General features: G+C 41.3%; 1 protein-coding gene across 1 annotated transcript in view; it reads right to left on the reverse strand.

Moving 5' to 3' along the window:
* Positions 1 to 8,655: 8,655 nt before the first annotated feature.
* The window catches only part of LOC126419253 (lysosome membrane protein 2-like), a 384,735-nt gene continuing 371,830 nt past the window's right edge, over positions 8,656 to 21,560 (reverse strand). Inside the window, exons 10-11 of the mRNA XM_050086410.1 lie at positions 16,411 to 16,536; positions 8,656 to 9,784 (exon numbers count right to left, since the gene is read on the reverse strand). Of these exons, the coding sequence (XP_049942367.1) occupies positions 9,536 to 9,784; positions 16,411 to 16,536 (375 nt within the window). The 3' untranslated portion in view covers positions 8,656 to 9,535. The remainder of the gene's footprint in view (positions 9,785 to 16,410; positions 16,537 to 21,560) is intronic.

A 21,560-nucleotide genomic window follows, 5' to 3' on the forward strand; every position in this document is an offset into this window, starting at 1 on the left:
CTCTATCCATCTCAACCTATACCTAGCCATGTTTGTGAACATGTGTAGCCCCTGCAATGCAGTTCAATAAAGCAGACAAGTACTACTCCCACAAAATGCCTGTCATGCAGAGCAGCCGTTAAGTTGGGGTCCAGAGAGCCGTTTCTTGTCCTGAATGTAGGCTACCTTGCCAAGCAGGTTGATGTGGCAGGCTGATACTGTTCCCATGCAACATGCCTATCATGCAGAGCAGCCTAAATACCAGGGCATAGAAAAACCACGTTTTCCCTCATATCTCCACACCTACTGGAGCTAGGAGCTGATACTCATGAGGTCTGTTGTTTCTGTGCCAAATCTGTTTGAAATCGATCGACGAGTTTGGAACGTGACTCCACACATACATGCTGCTTTATATATATATAAGCGTATTGCTTCCTTGAAAATGTTACAGATTTAAATATTGACAATCCACCTTCACTGACATACAATGATACTAATGTTTTTTATGAAAGCGGGACAACCTAAGATAGTAGAAAATCGAGCAACAGTGGTTCATGTTACATATGGGAGTGATCAGGAAGTTACCATAGGTGAAAAGTGCACGAGACAGGATTGTAGCCTATCCCCAATATTACTCAAACTGCATGTTGAGCAAGCTGCGAAGGGAAGGAAAAAGCTATTTGGAAAGAGAAGTAAAGTTCAGAGAGAAGAAATAAAAGCAATGGTGATTGCCTACGACTTTGTAATTCTGTCAAAAATGGCAAAGGATTTAGAAAAACGGTTGAGTGCAATGGACAGCGCGTTGAAAACGGGTAAGATGAACAACACAAAAATAAAACACAGGTAACAGAATTTAGTTGAATTAAATCAGATGATACTGATGGAATTAGGTTCCGGAATGAGGCACAAAAAGTAGTAGAAGAGTCTTAGTCTTCGGGCAGCAAAATAACTGGCGATTGCCGAAGTAAAGAGGTCATGAAACGCAGATGACAGAAGCAATTAATGTGTTCCATTATACGAGAAATTTGTTGACATAGAATATAAATTTAAGTGTTAAGAATTATTCTCTGAATATATCTGTATGGACTTTAGCGTTGTAGTGGAGCAAAGACAAGAGGAGAATAGAAGTTTTCGAAACGTTGTGGTACAGAAGAATGCTGAAGACTACGTGAGTAGATCGAGTAATTTATGAGGAGCTACTGAATCGCATTTGGGGAAAAATGACATTTGACACAACTTTACTGCAGAAAGAGATCTGTTGACCCCGTAGCTGTTTAAATGAGTGGCAAACGTTTCTGTCGGTACACTGGAGCAGTATTACTAACTACGCTGTAGCTACTGACAATAGTTGTCGGAATGAAAGTAAAATTCAGTGTGGGCATTAGGTTACGCCTTTTCTGGGCCCAGACAAGATGCTTATCCAAAAAATGGCCAGCACAATCTGAAGTAACGACAGATGTCTAGATACAATCAACATGAGCATGGGCAAGTTCTCTGCCCTATTAGTGTGGAGGTCCTTCCGCATCACTGGGAACGTATCAAAACCCCGTGTTGTTCATATCACATCACTTAAATTATGTTCTATATAATAATTTTCACCTAAAATGAACCACTAAATAATTTACTTTTTTAAGTCTCAGAAGAATGGTGATATACAACATTTGAAAACCTCCGCTGTAAACGACAGTAGTTACGTTTCAATAAAGTCTCACAAATAAAATATTGCATGTACTTTCAAAGCGACTTTTCTCATCCAGAATGTCGTTACTTGGTGGCGCATCTTCGGAAATATGCATGTCTGTGATATTCCTCTGAACCACTAAGCTGAACACCCTCCACATATTTCAAAGTAATTTCACGTACAAAAGTAAAGACATCCCAACCATCCCGGTTAGCCATGCGGTCTAACGCACTGCTTTCCGGGCGGGAAGGCGTGCTGGTCCCCAGCACGAATCCACCCGGTGGTTTAGAGTTGAGGTCCGGCGTGCTGGCCAGTCTGTGGATGGTTTTTAAGGCGGTTTTACATTTACCTCGGCGAATGCGGGCAGGTTCCCTTTATTTCGCCGCAGTTACACTATGTCGGCGATTGCTGCGCTAACACTTTCACCACATACGTGTACACCATAATTCCTCTACCACGCAAACACTGGAGCTACACTCATCTGCTGTGAGACATGCCTCGGAGGGGGGGGGGGGGGGGGAGAGGGGGGGCGTCCACTGGGGGCCAAACCACACAATAACCCCCGAGGTTCGGTGTGGGCCGGTGGTGGACTGCTGTCACCTATTTGGGGGGGGGGGGGTGTACCACTGAGGCTATGGCAGGCACGAAATCTCTCCGTTGTTTCTAGTCCCCAGTTCAATACAATAAAATACATCCATCGACAGTTTGTAGTATGAACTGAAGCACTTACACATACGCAAATACGCAAGTACGCAAATACGCAAATATACACGCAGCAGAGGTGCTACAGGATACACATTATGATGCGCGTAAGCTGATAAATACCTAACAGGCATTTGTTTGTATGGTTTTTCAAGGTGTGGATACAGCGGTAGATTAATGTTTTACAAGAAACCAACACCAGCATATAAACCACGTTAAGGGTGGTGCTTAACATGCCTGTCATCGCACTGTTACGTTAATGGACCTTAAGTACAGTAAGTGACGCGACTTAACATTGTTCTCCCCATACATAATACAAAAGCTTCGAGATGCATCTGCTGCCTGGCTGTCTATTAAACCCGAAAAGAACAAAATGTCACAGAAGTTAGCCCTTTTTCCACATGCGACTATTTTGGGTTGAGAAGTGAAGGGAATTATGTTCAAAGTTCCATTAGATTGTTAACTTCAACAAACAGCAGAATTGTGTTTTAAAAAAATTTGGTAATAAATGTATTCGAACTCGCGACATCTTATCTATGGTGCACGACACTTACCATTACGCTACTAGCTAACACGTAACTTCAACAGCTCCACAGCTGAACAACAATTCCTCCAGAGCTTCTGCATACCACAGCGCTGCGAGATAATGCAAATGGCCGGGTCTAGACTTCTGACAATAAAAGAAACAGTTACAGCTTTTCTTTTGCGCTGCACGACGTTTTTTTACAAACAGATAGCGCAATAGAATAGCTCAAGTGGAAAGGAACACTTCCTATCAAAATTTCTGCATCCTACACTGTTGGCAGTTTTGTGTAGGTGGCAGTTACGGGATTTTATTTCGGTGATTACAAAATAGAGTCGAATGTATGCACTGGGTAACCGAGGCAGCTAGTTCATGGTGATTTGGTCAACCAAGTAAATGAATTTACTGAACATGCTGCAATTTACTACAGGGAGCCTGTGTGTCAGAATCCTCATCCAGTGTGGCGCAACAGCTTTACAATAGAAAAATGAGTCACAGAGAAGAGGGTTTGGTGGTCTGTTGGACTGATGGTAGGTTCTTATACCTATGGTCCGGGTTTGATTCCAACTTCTACCAATGATTTTAGATAGGGAGAGAAAGATTCCATTCTCTTCTGACTACACAAGGTGAAGAAGATATAATGACATTGTGGTCTGAAATTCACAATAAAGATGATATTCCTTCTCTGCCAAGTAGACGTTTGGTTGAACCACAATAAAGTCTGGAGCGGCGACATGTAGAAACTGTATCACCAGTAACCTTTCTTATACTAGTTATTTATTTCTAGTGACGAAACAAACGCTATGTAGAGTCACAGGACACTTATTCCATCTTTTATCTGAGCTTCTGTATGTCGATAAAATTGGTTCTGAACTGAGAATGCAACTCAGACCGCCCTTAACGCGGAACTTGATCCTTTCGTGGCAATACAGCTCGGCTACCATTTGTCGTTTGTTCAAAACTGCAGATTCCTCAACATCTCCACATATTACGTATGAATGGGTTCGAATCCTGGCCGAGCACTAAAGATTTCATTATGTATTATCAAGCTGTAGCATGAGAACACCTATCTGCTGGTGGATAATAATTTCGATTTTTAATGTTTTTTCATTCATTGTCAACACTAACGCTAACTGACGTTTTTGACTCCCAGTGGGACACAGAACTATTTGCGAGATCACTAAGTTCAAGATGTTATTCCGAGCTGCTGGTGGAGAAAAATTCGGTAGCTCACGTCTCTGTGTGTAGTCAACAGCGATATGTGTGGGGCTCTATTCCCTGTGAGCACTGAACTCTTCGTCATATTTCTAGTTCAAACATGCTCACATGTCGCTGCTGGTGCAACAAACCCATGTTTAATGTTCGTTTTCTCTAGAATACAATAGTTATAGGTGCCGGGGTGGAGTCCTGGGAAGGAAAAAAATTTATGTTTCTTCTCGTCATTTCAGTTAAAACATCTAGCTACTGGCAAGGAAACCGGATATGTCACAGTTGGTTGTGTTTCGGTATCAATCCGGTTGGGTTCTGGTTTCGAATCCCTGTCCAACACAAAGCTTCACCTCTCGGCATTTCATTTCAAGTAAGTTACTTGTGAAGAAGCAATATTTAACATCTCTCGTAGTTCGTTAACAGGGACAAGAGATGCTGGGGAGGAATTCGTGTCCGTTAAAAATGTTTGTGTTATGTAATTTAAAGTTGATATTTGCTGCCTGATACTGTCTAAAATCGAGGTATATCACTCTCTGTATGCCTAATCAGGAATGACTGTTAGTTTGCGTCAGTCACGAAATCTCTGCTTAGTCTGCCTGACCTGGGTTTGAATCCATTGCCTCTGTTACAGGATTATTCCTTATAGTCCAAGTGTGATGTAGGGGACATCAGTGATCGCGCATACGTAAACGATTTTCCTGTACATCACAGTTTAATTTGCTGTAAAACTGATTTGAATAACGTATGATTTTTACGGCTGCATCTAACAGGCGTAAGGGTTCTGTTTAAAATTTAAAGCAATAAAATTCAAAAACCTACTCCAAGAAAAATGGTCACATTAAGTGGACGACAGGGAACAATCCTTCAGAAGCAGTCCAGCTGAGATAGAGATCGAATTTTGAACATAAAACAGATCATTTGGGTAAGCTGCCGACCGTAAGTTGTATGCCAGAGATGGCGGTAGGTGTGAAGCGCCGGAGAAGTGAAGACGCTATATCGCCATGTTCTGGTTCCTATCAAATAGTGTTCACCTACCTGAAGGCGACAATACTGCTGGGTTTCTGCACCACTAGAGACAATTCGTCTGCTTTATGGCGTATGTACAAAGTTTAACGAAAAGAAAACAGCCACGTTATTATCCGTTGGTTGGCAGCGTAGATTAGCTCTTACTTGTTATCCGTAGTGTGTGCTTTCATTGTATCAGGGTTATGAACACAGGCAACGCAGCTCTCTGTTACTGGGCTTGCTGTCTCCCTTTCTGTCGCCAAGTATTTTGATTTCCAAATTTTGAGTGAGATTCGTGAACTAGTTACTGGTATGTCTCAGCTTAAGCGTGAGAATCGGTCATGACAAACTCCTTGCACGAATGGCCATCATTAGCTGTAGCAGAGGCATCCCGTCAGAAGCGCGGGTGGCGAAACCCCCCTTTCTGCTTAGACACTGGCCTATTTGTTGCATACAATCTGTAAGAAAGTGATTAATATAGATGTAATGATTGACAAAAAAAAGTCAAATATTTATAATGTGTGTACTCTACGCCCTAGGAATTGTAATGTGCATAGTATTGTATTGAACTGGGGACCTAGAAACGGCGGAGATGCTTCGTCCCCATCGTAGCCCTCAGTGGTACACAACCCCACAATAGGCTACATCAGTCCACTCACCCCACCGCCGCCCCACACCGAACCCAGGGTTATTGTGCGGTTTGGCCCCCAGTGGACACAAGAAGGTACTCTATTTCACTTATCAGTGGACTCTAAGTTCTAAACAATGCTATTCCAGTAGTGGATCATATACTGACGGAAAAATAACCTCAGCACCATGGAAGCTGTGCGACATAAACGAACGTTGGTAGGCGTGTTTCTATATCTGAAAGATGCCTATTCAAATTTCGCGCTGTACGCTTAAGGGCGGCCCTATTCACGCCACTGTGAGGCAACAAATCGGGTTTGCTTTAAATACATGTTGTGGCGGTCGTGGGCATTATGTGCCTTAGAAACTGGACGTGGTGAACCGATGTTAGTAAAGAATACCTTTAAGGCGACAAAGACGCCATTATCAACATATCACGGAGTTTGAACGAGGTCATGTAATAGGGCTACGAAAAATTGGATGTTCCTTCTGCTATACTGCAGAAAGGCCTTGCAGAAGTGCAGCCACTGTACATGATAGCTAGCAGCCGTGGTCACTGGAATGTGCGGTGTCATGAAGACAGCGTTCCGGAAAGTCAAGTGGCATTACCGAGCAAGAAGACTATCGTGTTCGGTCTGCGGTTCTGACGCATCGCACTGTACCTGCAGCACCCCTTTGTGCAGCAGGTGGCACCTCACTGACAACGAGCTCTTACAAATAGGTTACTTCAATGACAATTCCGAGACTGACACCTTGTAACTTGCATTCCACTGAGCCCAAACCACCTCCATCAGTGGTGTCAAGCGAGAGCTCGTTGGAGGGCAGGGTGGAAGTCTGCTGCGTTTTCTGATGGAAACAGTTTCTGTCTCGGTGCCAGTGATAGCCGTTTGTTGCTTACGAGGCCAATTCAGCGTCTCACCCCAACTGTCTGCACGATAGGCACACTGGACATACACCTGGGGCTATGGCCTGAGGGTGTCACTTCGTCTAACACCATGAACATTCTCGTGGTCATCCCACGCACCCCGATTGTAAATTTCTACGTCAGTTGGCGAAGAGACCTGTTGTGCTACCATTCATGATGCGCATTCCATGTGGTGTATTCCAAGAGGATAACGCTCGCCCACATACCGCTGTTGTAACTCAACATACTGTACAGAGTGTTTACAAGTTGCCTTGGCCTGCTCCATCACCAGATCTGTCTCCAATTGATAACATATGGGACGTCATCAGAAGACAGCACCAGCCTCATCCACAACCGGCATTAGTAGCCCCTGTATTGACCTACCCAGCACAATAGACATGGAATTTCATCCCACAAACTGAAATCAGGTACCCGTACAAAACAATGCATGCACGTTTGCATATACGCATTGAAAATTCTGACAGTTACACCGGCTATTAATGTACCAGCGTTTCACATTTGCGATGGCTTATCTCGCTCTTATCAACCTGTGATCTTGCAATGTTAATAAAATATGTTACTTACAGACATGTATTCATGAAATTTGATCACTATATTTGTTGGTGTTGCGGTTTTTTTCCATCACTTTATTATGTCATCAGTTTCAGCGGTCCTAAGAAATTACCTCTTCCTATGTCTTCATGACGACTGCGGAAAAAAAAAAAAAAAAAAAAAAAAAAAAAGACTTCGGTGACGTAAAAATAGCGTAATCAAAAAACGATGTAAACTGTCTCTCCATTTCTTGGTCTCGAATTTAACAATCTTCTGATTATCATTATGAACTCCTGACATGATTAGGATATGGAGACAAGTTATGTAAATATTTGAAAAGCTTTTCCGTTTTTTCAGAGATCTTTCAATAATGCCGGTCCTAAATAAAAAAATATTAAATCAGGACTAGTTTCGGCTGCTCACGATTCTTAGGTGGTTGTGTGAACAACCGAAACTAACCATAATTTAAAGTGTATTTATTTGAGATCGTGACTATTAAAAAATGTTTTAAAAACTTTTTGTCAGTGTTATTAAGTTTCAAGCCTATAGAGTGTGCTTTCCCTTTTTGTAAATTTATGTATTTTCGAGTGATGATTCATGCATTGATATATCTGGATTCAGTTTCCACCACAGAGAGAAGCCAGGCATTTATTTTATTTTGTATTGCGCTCTGAAGCCAATACGTTGATGCTGAGTATAGCATGTATTTCCTTACATACTTAGTCTCATTCAAATGTTAGTAAAACCATAAAATTATGTTCACCTGGTCTTTTTGTAGATTCAAAACGGTGCTCCTTGTTGATGTACTTTGCTGCCGATTTTAACAATCGCAATTCTTGTATGCTCTGGAACTCCTAATGGTCAATGTGCAGTATCATTGGATGAAAAGTAGGCGAAATATATCTGCACGAGAAACCTGTTCAATTTCAGCAATTTTCTCATAGTTACTATCTTTATGATGGCTTTTTTTTTCAGCGTCGATTACGTGAAAGTCTTCATTAATGTGCTTATATATGGGACCCTGAACTCCGAACTGCCTCTTACTTACGGATCACCAGAGTGTTGTGGTTTTGTTTGGGTTTAGATTAAAAATGGTCTGGACCATTGTGGCCTCTACATCTGGAAGTCCTCGAGATTTGTAGCCCACACCCATGCGCTCGTCCACCCACCCAAACACCCACCCACCCACACGACCAGACGCACAGGTAGGGACGCCCACTCCGCCCCCATCTTAGTGCGCAATGTTTATTAATGTTGTCTTGTTACTGTCAGCAGCAACCTTACATAACTAGGCACGTACGTACACACACCACCACCACCACCACCACTACCACCACCACTAAGGAGGGATTGTATTTATTACCAGGAATTTTTCTGCATGTGTAGAACATAGAAATTATCAAATCAATAGTGTGGATTTTTTGTTCCTAAGTTTTATTTGATGTAATTTTTTAAGGATTTCTATTAGCAATATAAAACAACCTTAAGAAAAAGTTTTATTTGTATTTTTGTACAAAACTCACGAAAAACTCACTCTCAGTCTACATGGAACGCCTACGGCACGAAAAATGAACTTCGAAAATACCATACAACAAGAAACTCAAGAGTGAACAACACACTGTATTTGATAACCTTCCCTGTGACGTAACCTTTTTAGATCAGGGATATGTTTTCTATAAAACAGTTTGCTCACCAATTTTATGTACAATTTCACAAAGCTTTAAAAAATAGGAACACATACTTTTTCAAATGAGAAAGCCACCTTCTGGTAATCGACATTTTAAGGTCTTATCCGAGTAATTTTTAAAAGGCACTTCAGCTTACCTAAAATAACATTAAAAACACAGAAAATCGTTACGAGAAATTTGGCACAGCTCTGAGTTATACCAACATTACATGAACTGAGCAGGAATCATTTTCCGCGCGCAAAGTCCGTTGTACACTATCTATCAAATTCTAAAACTAGAATTTCGTATCACAGCTTGTTTGACAGTACATTAGTGGGATTCCTCTTCGCGGTCAGCATTCGCAAAGTGTTTTGGTAAACGTAGTATAACGTTTAATCACATCCACGACGTGATCTGAAGTTCCTGATTTTTTTTCCAATAAATCATTCAAATCCTCTTCACCATGAAACGTATTTCTTCGTTTCAGTTGTTTGGACAGAGAATGGAATTGAGTGCGATGGTTCTTAGCGGCCGCTATACGATATAGTCAGAGGCCTGAGGGAGACTGGTGTTTCCTAGCCTAACCAGGAGAGACTCTTAGGTAGGCGGGAGCACGCAGGTAACGTCGCTTCCTCATTGGCTGATGGGTAATACTTGTTTGGGAGGGGGTGCGTGGCCCAGGTGCCTCAGAGGCGCGTCATCTCGCGGGTGGGCGGTGCGGTGACCTTTAGCAGTATCTTGTCGCCGCTGCGCTTGGCCGCCGACAGCAGGCGGCGGTTCTTGCGGCACCTGACGGCTGCGAACAGTACCAGTGATAGCGCGCACATGGCGGCGACAATCGGCAGTCCGTGCTGCAGGCCCGCCTTCAAACTGTCCAGCGTCACCGCCGTGAAGTAGAGAATCTTCTGCAGGTCATGCGGAAATTCCCCTATGTCCTGTTGGCATAGAAGACGGTTTTAGTGAACAAACACACACCATTTTATTTAAGCAAAAACAATCTATTCACTCAATACAAGAATATACAGGGTGGTCCACTGATCGTGACCGGGCCAAATATCTCACGAAATAAGCGTCAGACGATAAAACTACGAAGAACGAAACTTGTGTAGCTTGAAGGCGGAAACCAGATGGCGCTATGGTTGGCCCGCTGCCATAGGCCAAACGGATATCAACTGCGTTTTTTAAAAATAGGAACCCCCATTTTTTATTACATATTCGTGTGGTACGTAAAGAAATATGAATGTTTAGTTGGACCACTTTTTTCACTTTGTGATAGATGACGCCGTAATAGTCACAAACATACGGCTCAAAATTTTAGACGAGCAGTTGGTAACAGGTAGGTTTTTTTAAATTAAATTGCAGAACGTGGGTACGTTTGAACACTTTACTTCGGTTGTTCCTATGTGATCCATGTACCTTTGTGAACTTATTTCCGAGAACGTATGCTGTTACAGCGTGATTACTTGTAAATACCACATTAATGCAATAAATGCTCAAAATGGTGTCCGTCAACCTCAATGCATTTGGCAATAGGTGTAAAGACACTCCTCTCAACAGCGAGTAGTTCGCCTTCCGTAATGTTCGCTCATGCATTGACAACGCGCTGACGCATGTTGTCATGCATTGTCGGTGTATCACGATAGCAAATATCCTTCAACTTTCCACACAGAAAGAAATCCGGGGACGTCAGATCCGGTGAACGTGCGGGCCGTGGTATGATGCTTCGACGAGCAATCCACCGCTTCAATCGCACGCGAGCTATGTGCCGAACATGCATCATGTTGGAAGTACATCGCCATTCTGTCATGCAGTGAAACGTCTTGTAGTAACATCGGTAGAACATTACGTAGGAAATCAGCATACATTGCACCATTTAGATTGCCAACGATAAAATGGGGGCCAATTATCCTTCCTCCCATAATGCCGCAAGGTCACTGATGTTCCACTTATCGCAGTCATCGCGGATTTTCCGCTGCCCAATAGTGTATATTACGCCGGTTTACGTTACTGCTTTTGGGGAATGACGCTTCGTCGCGAAATAGAACGCGTGCTAAAAAATCTGTCACTGTCCCGTAATTTCTCTTGTGCCCAATGGCAGATCTGTACGCGACGTTCAAAGTCGTCGCCGTGCAATTCCTGGTGCATAGAAATATGGTACGGGTGCGATCGATATTGATGTAGCATTCTCAACACCGACGTTTTTGAGATTCCCGATTCTCACGCAATTTGTCTGCTACTGATGCAGTGTTCGATTTGTGCTTTTACCAGTGGGGGAATGTCTTAGGGTGTTAGTATAATTACATATGTAACTAGCTTGGACCGCGGCGTTACCCATGGTTAAACAGTTGTTTATAAATACATGTTAATGCCGAAACTCACTACTCACGCGTAAGCACTATCAGAAAAGCCATCCCTTGTTAGATCTTTAAAAATACATTATAGGTAAAGCTTATTTACAAAATCATTTACATACAGGTATACGAGGGGAATTCAAAAAGTAAAGGCACATTTGTGAAAAGCTGTACTCATTCTGATGATAGAAAACTGAAACATGCGTTATTTTTCTACGTATCCTCCCTGGACCTCAATGCAGTTTTCCCGACGTTTTACGAGTTTGTTTGTTTCATCAGAAAATACGTTTATCGCTTGCATCTGTAACCAATTCTGCACCGCAGCAATGACGTCTTCATCACTTTCAAATCATCTTCCCTGTAGTGCTTCCGTTAAGGGCCCAAACATGTGAAAATCGATTGGAGCCAGGTCTGGACTGTATGGCGGATGTTCCAGCTCCTCGAATCTCAACTCCTTTAATGCGTCGGCTGTCCGTTTGGCAGAATGTGGGCGAGCATTATCTTGCTGCAGGATGACACCTCTTCACAGTTTTCCACGACGTTTGTATCTGATTGCACGTTTTAGTTTCGTACGCAACTAATCACATCCACCATACAATACAGACCTGGCTCTAAAGCCTCGTTTACGCTGGGACGACATCTTGCAACATTGTGTCATGCTACGGAAATGTGGCGTGCATCGTCTTGTTTAGTTCTGAATGTTTTGAAATGCTTACCTACTACATAACAATTTTTCAAAATTGTTAAGCAAACATAATAATAGTAAGACTGTATTAAAGACTTTCACTGTTCGGCTCCACAAATTTAAACTATATGTAAAGTACTACTCCAGTGCGTGGGAAATAAACATCCCCGGTTGGGATGCATAAACTAGAACCAGAGGAGGGGATGGTCTGATCCAGAGGGGGGAATCCCCCCACATCCCCCCCGCAAATCGCACACTGTACTGATGTGCGGATTAGCCGCGACAGCAGCTAAAACACCTACTTGGGCATCTTCATTTGTTGCAGGTCGTGGTTGATGTTTCACATGTGGCTGAACACTTCCTGCTTCCTTAAATGACGTAACTATCCGGCGAACGGTCCGGACACTTGGATAATTTCGTCCACGATACCGAGCAGCATACATAGCACACGCCCGTTGGGTATTTTGATCACAATAGCCATACATCAACACGATATCGACTTTTTCCGCAATTGATAAACGGTCCATTTTAACTTGGGTAATGTATCACGAAGCAAATACCGTCCGCACTGGCAGAATGTTACGTGATCCCTCGTACTTATACGTTTGTCACTATTACAGCGCCTCTACCACAAAGCGAAAAAAGTTGTCCAACCGAAACATTTATATTTCTTTACGTACTACACTAATATGCAATTAAAAATGGGGGTTCCAATTTAAAAAACGCAGTTGATATCCGTTTGACCTATGGCAGCGCCATCTAGCGGGCCAACCATAGCGCCATCTGGTTTCCCCTTCAAGCTAGACAAGCTTCGTTCTTTGTAGTTTCTTCGTTTGACGCTTATTTCGTTAGATATTTGGCCCGGTCACTATCAAACGTCTCAAAAATGATATCGACAGGAAGTGCAAAATGGCAAAGCAGGCATGGCTAGAGGACAAGTGTAAGGATGTAGAGGTTTGTCTCACTAGGGGTAATATAGATACTGCCTACAGGAAAATTAAAGAGACCTTTGGAGAAAAGAGAAAGACTTGCATGAATATCAAGAGCTTTGATGGAAACCCAGTTCTAAGCAAAGAAGGGAAAGCAGAAAGGTGGAAGGAGTATATAGAGGGTCTATACAAGGGCAATGTACTTGAGGACAATATTATGGACATGGAAGAGGATGTAGATGAAATGGGAGATATGATACTGCGTGAAGAGTTTGACAGAGCACTGAAAGACCTGAGTCGAAACAAGGCCCCCGGAGTAGACAACATTCCATTAGAGCTACTGACAGCCTTGGGAGAGCCAGTCCTGACAAAACTCTACCATCTGGTGGGCAAGATGTATGAGACAGGCGAAATACCCTCAAACTTCAAGAAGAATATAATAATTCCAATCCCAAAGAAAGCAGGTGTTGACAGATGTGAAAATTACCGAACTATCAGTTTAATAAGTCACAGCTGCAAAATACTGACGCGAATTCTTTACAGACGAATGGAAAAACTGATATTAGCCAACCTCGGAGAAGATCAATTTGGATTCCGTAGAAATGTTGGAACACGTGAGGGAATACTGACCCTACGACTTATCTTAGAAGAAAGATTAAGGAAAGGCAAACCTACGTTTCTAGCATTTGTAGACTTAGAGAAAGCTTTTGACAATGTTGATTGGAATACTCTCTTTCAAATTCTGAAGGTGGCAGGGGTAGAATACAGGGAGCGAAAGGCTATTTACAATTTGTACAGAAAGCAGATGGCAGTTGTAAGAGTCGAGGGGTATGAAAGGGAAGCAGTCGTTGGGAAGGGAGTGAGAGGGTTGTTGCCTATCCCCGATGTTATTCAATCTGTATATTGAACAAGCAATAAAGGAAACAAAAGAAAAATTCGGAGTAGGTATTAAAATCCATGGAGAAGAAATAAAACTTTGAGGTTCGCCGATGACATTGTAATTCTGTCAGACAGCAAAGGACTTGGAAGAGCAGTTGAACAGAATGGACAGTGTCTTGAAAAGAGGGTATAAGATGAACATCAACAAAAGCAAAACGAGGATAATGGAATGTTGTCGAATTAAGTCGGGTGATGCTGAGGGAATTAGATTAGGAAATGAGACAAATTGGTAAAGGAGTTTTGCTATTTGGGAAGCAAAATAACTGATGACGGTCGAAGTAGAGAGGATATAAAATGTGGACTGGCAATGGGAAGGAAATCGTTTCTGAAGAAGAGAAATTTATCAACATCGAGTATAGATTTAAATGTCAGGAAGTCGTTTCTGGAAGTATTTGTATGGAGTGTAGCCATGTATGGAAGTGAAACGTGGACGATAAATAGTTTAGACAAGAAGAGAGTAGAAGCTTTCGAAATGTGGTGCTACAGAAGAATGCTGAAGATTAGATGGGTAGATGACATAACTAATGAGGAGGTATTGAATAGAATTGGGGAGAAGAGGAGCTTGTGGCACAACTTGACTAGAAGAAGGGATCGGTTGGTAGGACATCACCAATTTAGTATTGGAGGTCAGCGTGGAGGGTAAAAATCGTAGAGGGAGACCAAGAGATGAACACACTATGCAGATTTTGAAGGATGTAGGCTGCAGTAGTTATTGGTTGATGAAGAAGCTTGCACAGGATAGAGTAGCATGGAGAGCTGCATCAAACCAGTCTCAGGACTGAAGACCACAAAAACAACAACAACAACACTATCAATGAACCACCCTGTATATTAAATCAATCTCATCGCCCCTGAGTGGGACAGAAGGACAAGGATAATGAAAGGCTCATTTCATGCGCAATTTGTCGAACGCTGAGGTAGTCAACCTTTTTATACCAACCGCTCACCATTTTATCTCTGTTAGTAGTAATATTTTTTAACCATTCAACGATTCCACAATAATTATGATCTATAAGGCAGGGAAGTAATTTTAATTCATGAAATTTATAAAGCTGAGTTACAGCAAGTTGTAGCATACAATAACAATTACTTACCGATTACTTCGTCTAAAATTTTTATTAATATTAGAAATCGCTATAGCCCACACCTCTCATGTAAGCATCAATGCCCACTAGTGGCGCTATGCATCAGGCTGACCATCAGGGGTCTTCCTTATTTATCACAGAAATGACCCACCTGTTTGTACTACAAGAATGGAAACGTCGAAGAGAAATACGGGTTTACTACGAGGATCTGGTTAGCAACTTGCATTCATGCACCCACGTGGCTAGTTTCACAAAGGTATGCCAGTTAAGTCACACAAATTTACTAGCGAAGAATTGGAAGTTGCCTTACAAAATCATCTAAACAAAACTGGTTGGTTGGTTGGTTGGTTGTTTCGGGGAAGGAGACCAGACGGCGAGGTCATCGGTCTCATCGGATTAGGGAAGGAAGTCGGCCGTGCCCTTTGAAAGGAACCATCCCGGCATTTGCCTGGAGCGATTTAGGGAAATCACGGAAAACCTAAATCAGGATGGCCAGACGCGGGATTGAACCGTCGTCCTCCCGAATGCAGGTCCAGTGTCTAACCACTGCGCCACCTCGCTCGATAAACAAAACTGAGATATGGAAGTAGCAGTGCAGGGCCCTGTCGAAAAGCTACCAAACATCCGAAAGTTTCGAACACGATGTGGAGATCTATGAGCTGCGAGGAACCCTGTCTGCAGCCATGTGTAATTGATCAGAAAGAAAGGCTGACGTAATTATGAAAATTATGTTCGCCAACTTCGGGAAACGCTGGTAAAACATCAATATTTTTTTAAAGAATCACTGAAGAACCTGTTTTAAATCACATAATGGACCACCTAGCCACATGTAGTCAACGTCACAAAGAGATATCGTCTGATTTCCGGACTACGATTCACGAAGCATTCGGATGGAAAATCGTCAGTTGTACCTAACGAGCCCTAACATTGTAAGAGGCCTTAATACCAGTGGTAATGCATACCGCAGAATAAATTACCCGGGCGCTCTTGCTGCGTCGTCCCACGAATGGGACGTCATTTTTTCTCATGGCGCTTCTCTCCTCCATCCCCCCCCCCCCTCACGCGTCCCACTAAAACTTAACAGTAGCGGCAAAATAAGTGAACCTACACCAACTTCTGAAAACTAAAGTCGTTTGATTCTTGAGTTCTTGCCAGACAAATCCCTCTGTATTCACAGATCCGAAGACATGTTAACTTTCTTTTACAAACAAGCGGTATTATGAAAGTTGCTAGCCGATTGCTGTAACTATTGTTACTATTAACATTAAGAAGACAGAGAGGTGAACATACTATCAATCTGAAGCTCCAGTAATTTCCCAAATTTTTCAAATTTTACGCGTAGCGATGTTATTTCTCTCTTCTTAAGAGACGAGTCAGCCCAAAATTCAGCTGACGCGTTGCAATGAAATTGAATGAATGACTGAATTAAAGAACGAATGAATGAATGAATGAATGAATCGTGCTATATATCAACATTCATCCAAGACCAAATGTTAATTGTGAAGTTTCTTTTCAGTTTTAGGATCAGATACACAACACTTAGGATTTATACTGCATAGTTTTGGATCTTACCCTTTCAAGCCAAATAATAGGTATCACTTTTCCTTCCAGCGCGTTCATGTACCTATATCCACCTGTCGCATGTACTTTGACGTTGAATTGGAAACGCGATTTACCAGCTATTGGGACGCCCATTCTCTGCAACAATAGAACAGACGTTATCAGAGCCAAGACCTTGTATTATGTATTACTTATCCTCACTAGGAGGCAGTACAGGAAGTTTATGTAACAGACACAAATACTTCATTCTCATCGAAAATGTGACTGCAAAGTATACTGAATGTGCCGATGAGTACTCTTATGAAGTTAATCACACAACTGCGATGCAAGTGTTAGTCTATGTGCCACGATTTTCAAATCGTGTCGTATATCTGGCAGCATTCCAAATACAGTGTAGGATCAATGAGCCGATGAGAGTTAACAATATGGTGTCTGAAATAGTTCAGAAGCAGTGGTGGCGGTTTGTAAGAGCATTTGTACACCCTGATTCTTGACACCTTGCGGATTTCTTCGTTATTTTTCTTTGAATACTGTTAAACGTAATGTACATGCAGTGATCTAAAATACACGGCACTAAATGGTTGAAATGGCTCTGAGCACTATGGGCTTAACATCTGAGGTCATCAGTCCCCTAGAACATAGAACTACTTAAACCTAACTAACCTAAGGACATCACACACATCCATGCCCGAGGCAGGATTCGAACCTGCGACCGTAGCAGTCGCGCAGTTCCGGACTGAAGCGCCTAGAACCGCTCGGCCACCGCAGCCGGCTACACAGCACTAAGTCTACTGCGCTGTGCTACATTGCTCCTCTAGATTCGGTGAAACGTGGCACCAGGGTTGAGAACACACCTTAACTTGTGCACCTTTTAACGAGCTTCCGCGCATACGCAACTGGAATGACGTAATTGCCTTGGATTTGATAAACAATGTGCACGATTCACAGCGTACACTGTTAGCTCTTACCACTCAACTACAAGTTTACACCAATGCCACCAGGTGGAACCACACTACAGCATACTTTAATCCACATTCGCTTGGTATAAATGCCGCTAGGCAGTAGCACACACTAAATTTATGCCAGTTCACTCACTACAGAGTAAAATTATGTCGGACATCAGTACATGTTATAGTTATACTGATAGAAAAACTTGTTTTGTGGGATATAATTATACTATATACGTTCGCTTGTAATCATGCTTATTTGATTTCGTCTCATTTCATATAAAGAATCTGGTCTGGGGGGCCCTGCTTCCTTTGCAGCTAACTTTTCCTGGCAAGTCTGTCTCCTGTTAGCGCTTAATACAGTTTCAACAGATTTCATGGTGGCACTGTACAGGAAAGCCGATTCCTACACAGTAAACAACCAGTTGCGAACACGAAATGCCGTTTGCGGAAATTATTAAATTCAAGTAGTACTATCTACCAACAAGGTCACTTGACTAGAATACAGCTGAGGCACTCGGAGTCATAAGGGTCAAAAGCACATCGCCTTAGACTCCCATACTTAAGTGAATACACAGGGAGTTGGCTGGCAAGAAGTCACAGCACAAATGGAGTTGGATTTCAGAAGTTGGTATGGGGTCACGTGTTTCGCGGCGACCGTTAAGATTTGATGGGACGTGTGTGTGTTTTTGGGGGGGGGGGGGGGGGGAGAGAAACGCATAGATAATATAGTACATTAAGTCTTGAATTTTGTCGTACAGTAATCCATTTGTGGCGCTGAGAACCATTAAGTACATCATTGTCGATTGGGAGACTGTAGCACTTACTCATGCTTCTGACATCCGTTGATCTTATAGTGAGTCGGGTTTATCTGTACTGTAGGCCCACATTGTACGTATATCTGAACATTGACAGAAAGCTGTCTCACTGGTTTCTCTGACATCCATTCAAAATTGGAGATCAAAGACGGTGTGCTTTTGGCCCTTTGTCTCTCAGCGCCTTATTTGTATTCTAGTGAACTGACGTTGTTGGTAGAAAGTACTACTTGAATCTGATAATTTCCACAAGTGGCAATTTGTGTTTGGAGTTGGTTGTTCACAGTGCAGCAATCAACTTTCCTGTGCAGTGTCAACACGAACTCGGTTGAATGTGTATTAAGTTATATCACAAAAGAAAGTTACCAGGAAAAGTTAGCCGCAAAGGAATTACCGTCTTCCAGACCAGATCGTATGAGAAAGTGACGAAATCAACTAAGCCTGAATAAGAGCGAACAATAAGTGTAAGTAGTTGTGTGGGTGCAACGTAAAAATGCCCGATTTTCAGCTCGGAAGCCGATTGTTAACCAATACATGAATTACCGATCTTTCCAATTTTTCTGAAAAATACACAAGCACGAAAAACTCCAATTTACAAAAAGATACGAAACAGAGATTAGCGAAAGCTTAAACATTATTTAGTTCTAAACATAAACTGTACTTAATTATTAAAAAACAAAAACACTCAAAAACAATTCCTTTTTTCAGGCAAGGTATACATATTATTATCATTTCTTTCTTGTCTCAGACGTTATGTCTGGTTAAAAATGGAAGGTGACGCGGACCTTGATCAAGCGTGACTTCCCTTTAACTGTACGGTATATGTTACATTGCATTTAGGAACTTTCGGGTTATTGAACACGTATCAATAATTACGGATTTCTGTAGTTGTATAAATACGTTTGGATGTAGCTGTATTGCGTTGATGTACTGCTGGATATTGTGTGGTACGACTCCTGTAGTCGATAGTATAATTGGTATGATGTCAACTTTATCCTGATGCCACAGGTCTTTGACTTCCTCAGCCACTTTGATGTATTTTTCAATTTTTTCTCATGTTTTCTTTTGTATATTTGTTGTATAGGGTATGGATATTTCGATTAGTTGTGTTAATTTCTTTTTATTGGTGAGTATGATGTCAGGTTTGTTATATGGTGTTGTTTTATCTGTTATAATGGCTCTGTTACAGTATAATTTGTATTCATAGTTGTCCAGTACATTTTGTGGTGCATACTTGTATGTGGGAACGTGTTGTTTTATAAGTTTATGTTGTAAGGCAAGCTGTTGATGTATTATTTTTGCTACATTGTCATGTCTTCTGGGGTATTCTGTATTTGCTAGTGTTGTACATCCACTTGTGATGTGATCTACTGTTTCTATTTGTTGCTTGCAAAGTCTGCATTTATCTGTTGTTGTATTGGGATCTTTAATAATATGCTTGCTGTAATATCTGCTGTTTATTGTTTGATCCTGTATTGCAATCATGAATCCTTCCGTCTCACCGTATATATTGCCTTTTCTTAGCCATGTGTTGCATGTGTCTTGATCGATGTGTGGCTGTGTTAGATGATACGGGTGCTTGCCATGTAGTGTTTTCTTTTTCCAATTTACTTTCTTCGTATCTGTTGATGTTATGTGATCTAAATGGTTGTAGAATTGGTTATGAAATTGCAGTGATGTAGCCGATGTATTTATATGAGTGATTGCTTTGTGTATTTTGCTAGTTTCTGCTCGTTCTAGAAAGAATTTTCTTAAATTGTCTACCTGTCCATAATGTAGGTTTTTATGTCGATAAATCCCCTTCCTCCTTCCTTTCTGCTTAATGTGAATCTTTCAGTTGCTGAATGTATGCGATGTATTCTATATTTGTGGCATTGTGATCGTGTAAGTGTCTTGAGTGCTTCTAGGTCTGTGTTATTCCATTTCACTACTCCAAATGAGTAGGTCAATATTGGTATAGCATAAGTATTTATAGCTTTTGTCTTGTTTCTTGCTGTCAATTCTGTTTTCAGTAGTTTTGTTAGTCTTTGTCTATATTTTTCTTTTAATTCTTTAATGTGTGTATTATCTATTCCTATTTTTTGTCTGTATCCTAGATATTTATAGGCATCTGTTTTTTCCATCGCTTCTATACAGTCGCTGTGGTTATCCAATATGTAATCTTCTTGTTTAGTGTGTTTTCCCTTGACTATGCTATTTTTCTTACATTTGTCTGTTCCAAAAGCCATATTTATATCATTGCTGAACACTTCTGTTATCTTTAGTAATTGGTTGAGTTGTTGATTTGTTGCTGCCAGTAGTTTTAGATCATCCATGTATAGCAGATGTGTGATTTTGTGTGGGTATGTTCCAGTAGTATTGTATCCATAATTTGTATTATTTAGCATGTTGGATAGTGGGTTCACAGCAAGGCAGAACCAGAAAGGACTTAATGAATCTCCTTGGTATATTCCACGCTTAATCTGTATTGGCTGTGATGTGATATTATCTGAATTTGTTTGGATATTAAGTGTGGTTCTCCAGTTTATCATTACTATGTTTAGGAACTGTATTAATTTAGGATCTACTTTGTATATTTCCAATATCTGTAGTAACCATGAGTGGGGTACACTATCAAAAGCTTTTTGGTAATGAATGTATGCATAGTGTAGCGACCTTTGTTTAGTTTTAGCTTGATATGTCACCTCTGCATCTATTATCAGTTGCTCTTTACATCCTCGTGCTCCTTTGCAACAGCCTTTTTGTTCTTCATTTATAATTTTGTTCTGTGTTGTATGTGTCATTAATTTCTTTGTAATGACTGAAGTTAATATTTTGTATATTGTTGGTAGGCATGTTATGGGGCGATATTCAGCTGGGTTTGCTGTGTCTGCTTAATCTTTAGGTTTCAGATAAGTTATTCCATGTGTGAGTGTATCAGGGAATGTGTATGGGTCTGCAATGTAACTGTTAAATAATTTAGTTAGATGTGAATGTGTTGAGGTGAATTTCTTTAGCCAGAAATTTGCTATTTTATCATCTCCAGGGGCTTTCCAATTGTGAGTAGAATTAATTGCTTGTGTGACATGTTGCAAAATTATCACTTCAGGCAATTGTGGTATCATCTTGTATGAGACTGTTTCTGCTTGTATCCACCATGCATGTCTGTTACGTTGTACCGGGTTTGACCATATGTTGCTCCAGAAGTGTTCCATGTCCGTTATGTATGGTGGATTGTTTATTTTAATGTGTGTGTTATCTATTGTCTGGTAAAATTTCTTTTGGTTTGTGTTGAATGTTTGGTTTTGTTTCCTTCCATTATCACTTTTTTTGTGTCTTTTAAGTCGTTTGGCCAATGCTTGTAATTTCTGCTTCTTTTCAACTAATTGCTCTATCACTTCTTGTTGTGAGATTTTACCTA

This window comes from Schistocerca serialis, chromosome 9 (assembly GCF_023864345.2).
Source record: "Schistocerca serialis cubense isolate TAMUIC-IGC-003099 chromosome 9, iqSchSeri2.2, whole genome shotgun sequence".
Classification (NCBI taxonomy): Eukaryota; Metazoa; Arthropoda; class Insecta; order Orthoptera; family Acrididae; genus Schistocerca; species Schistocerca serialis.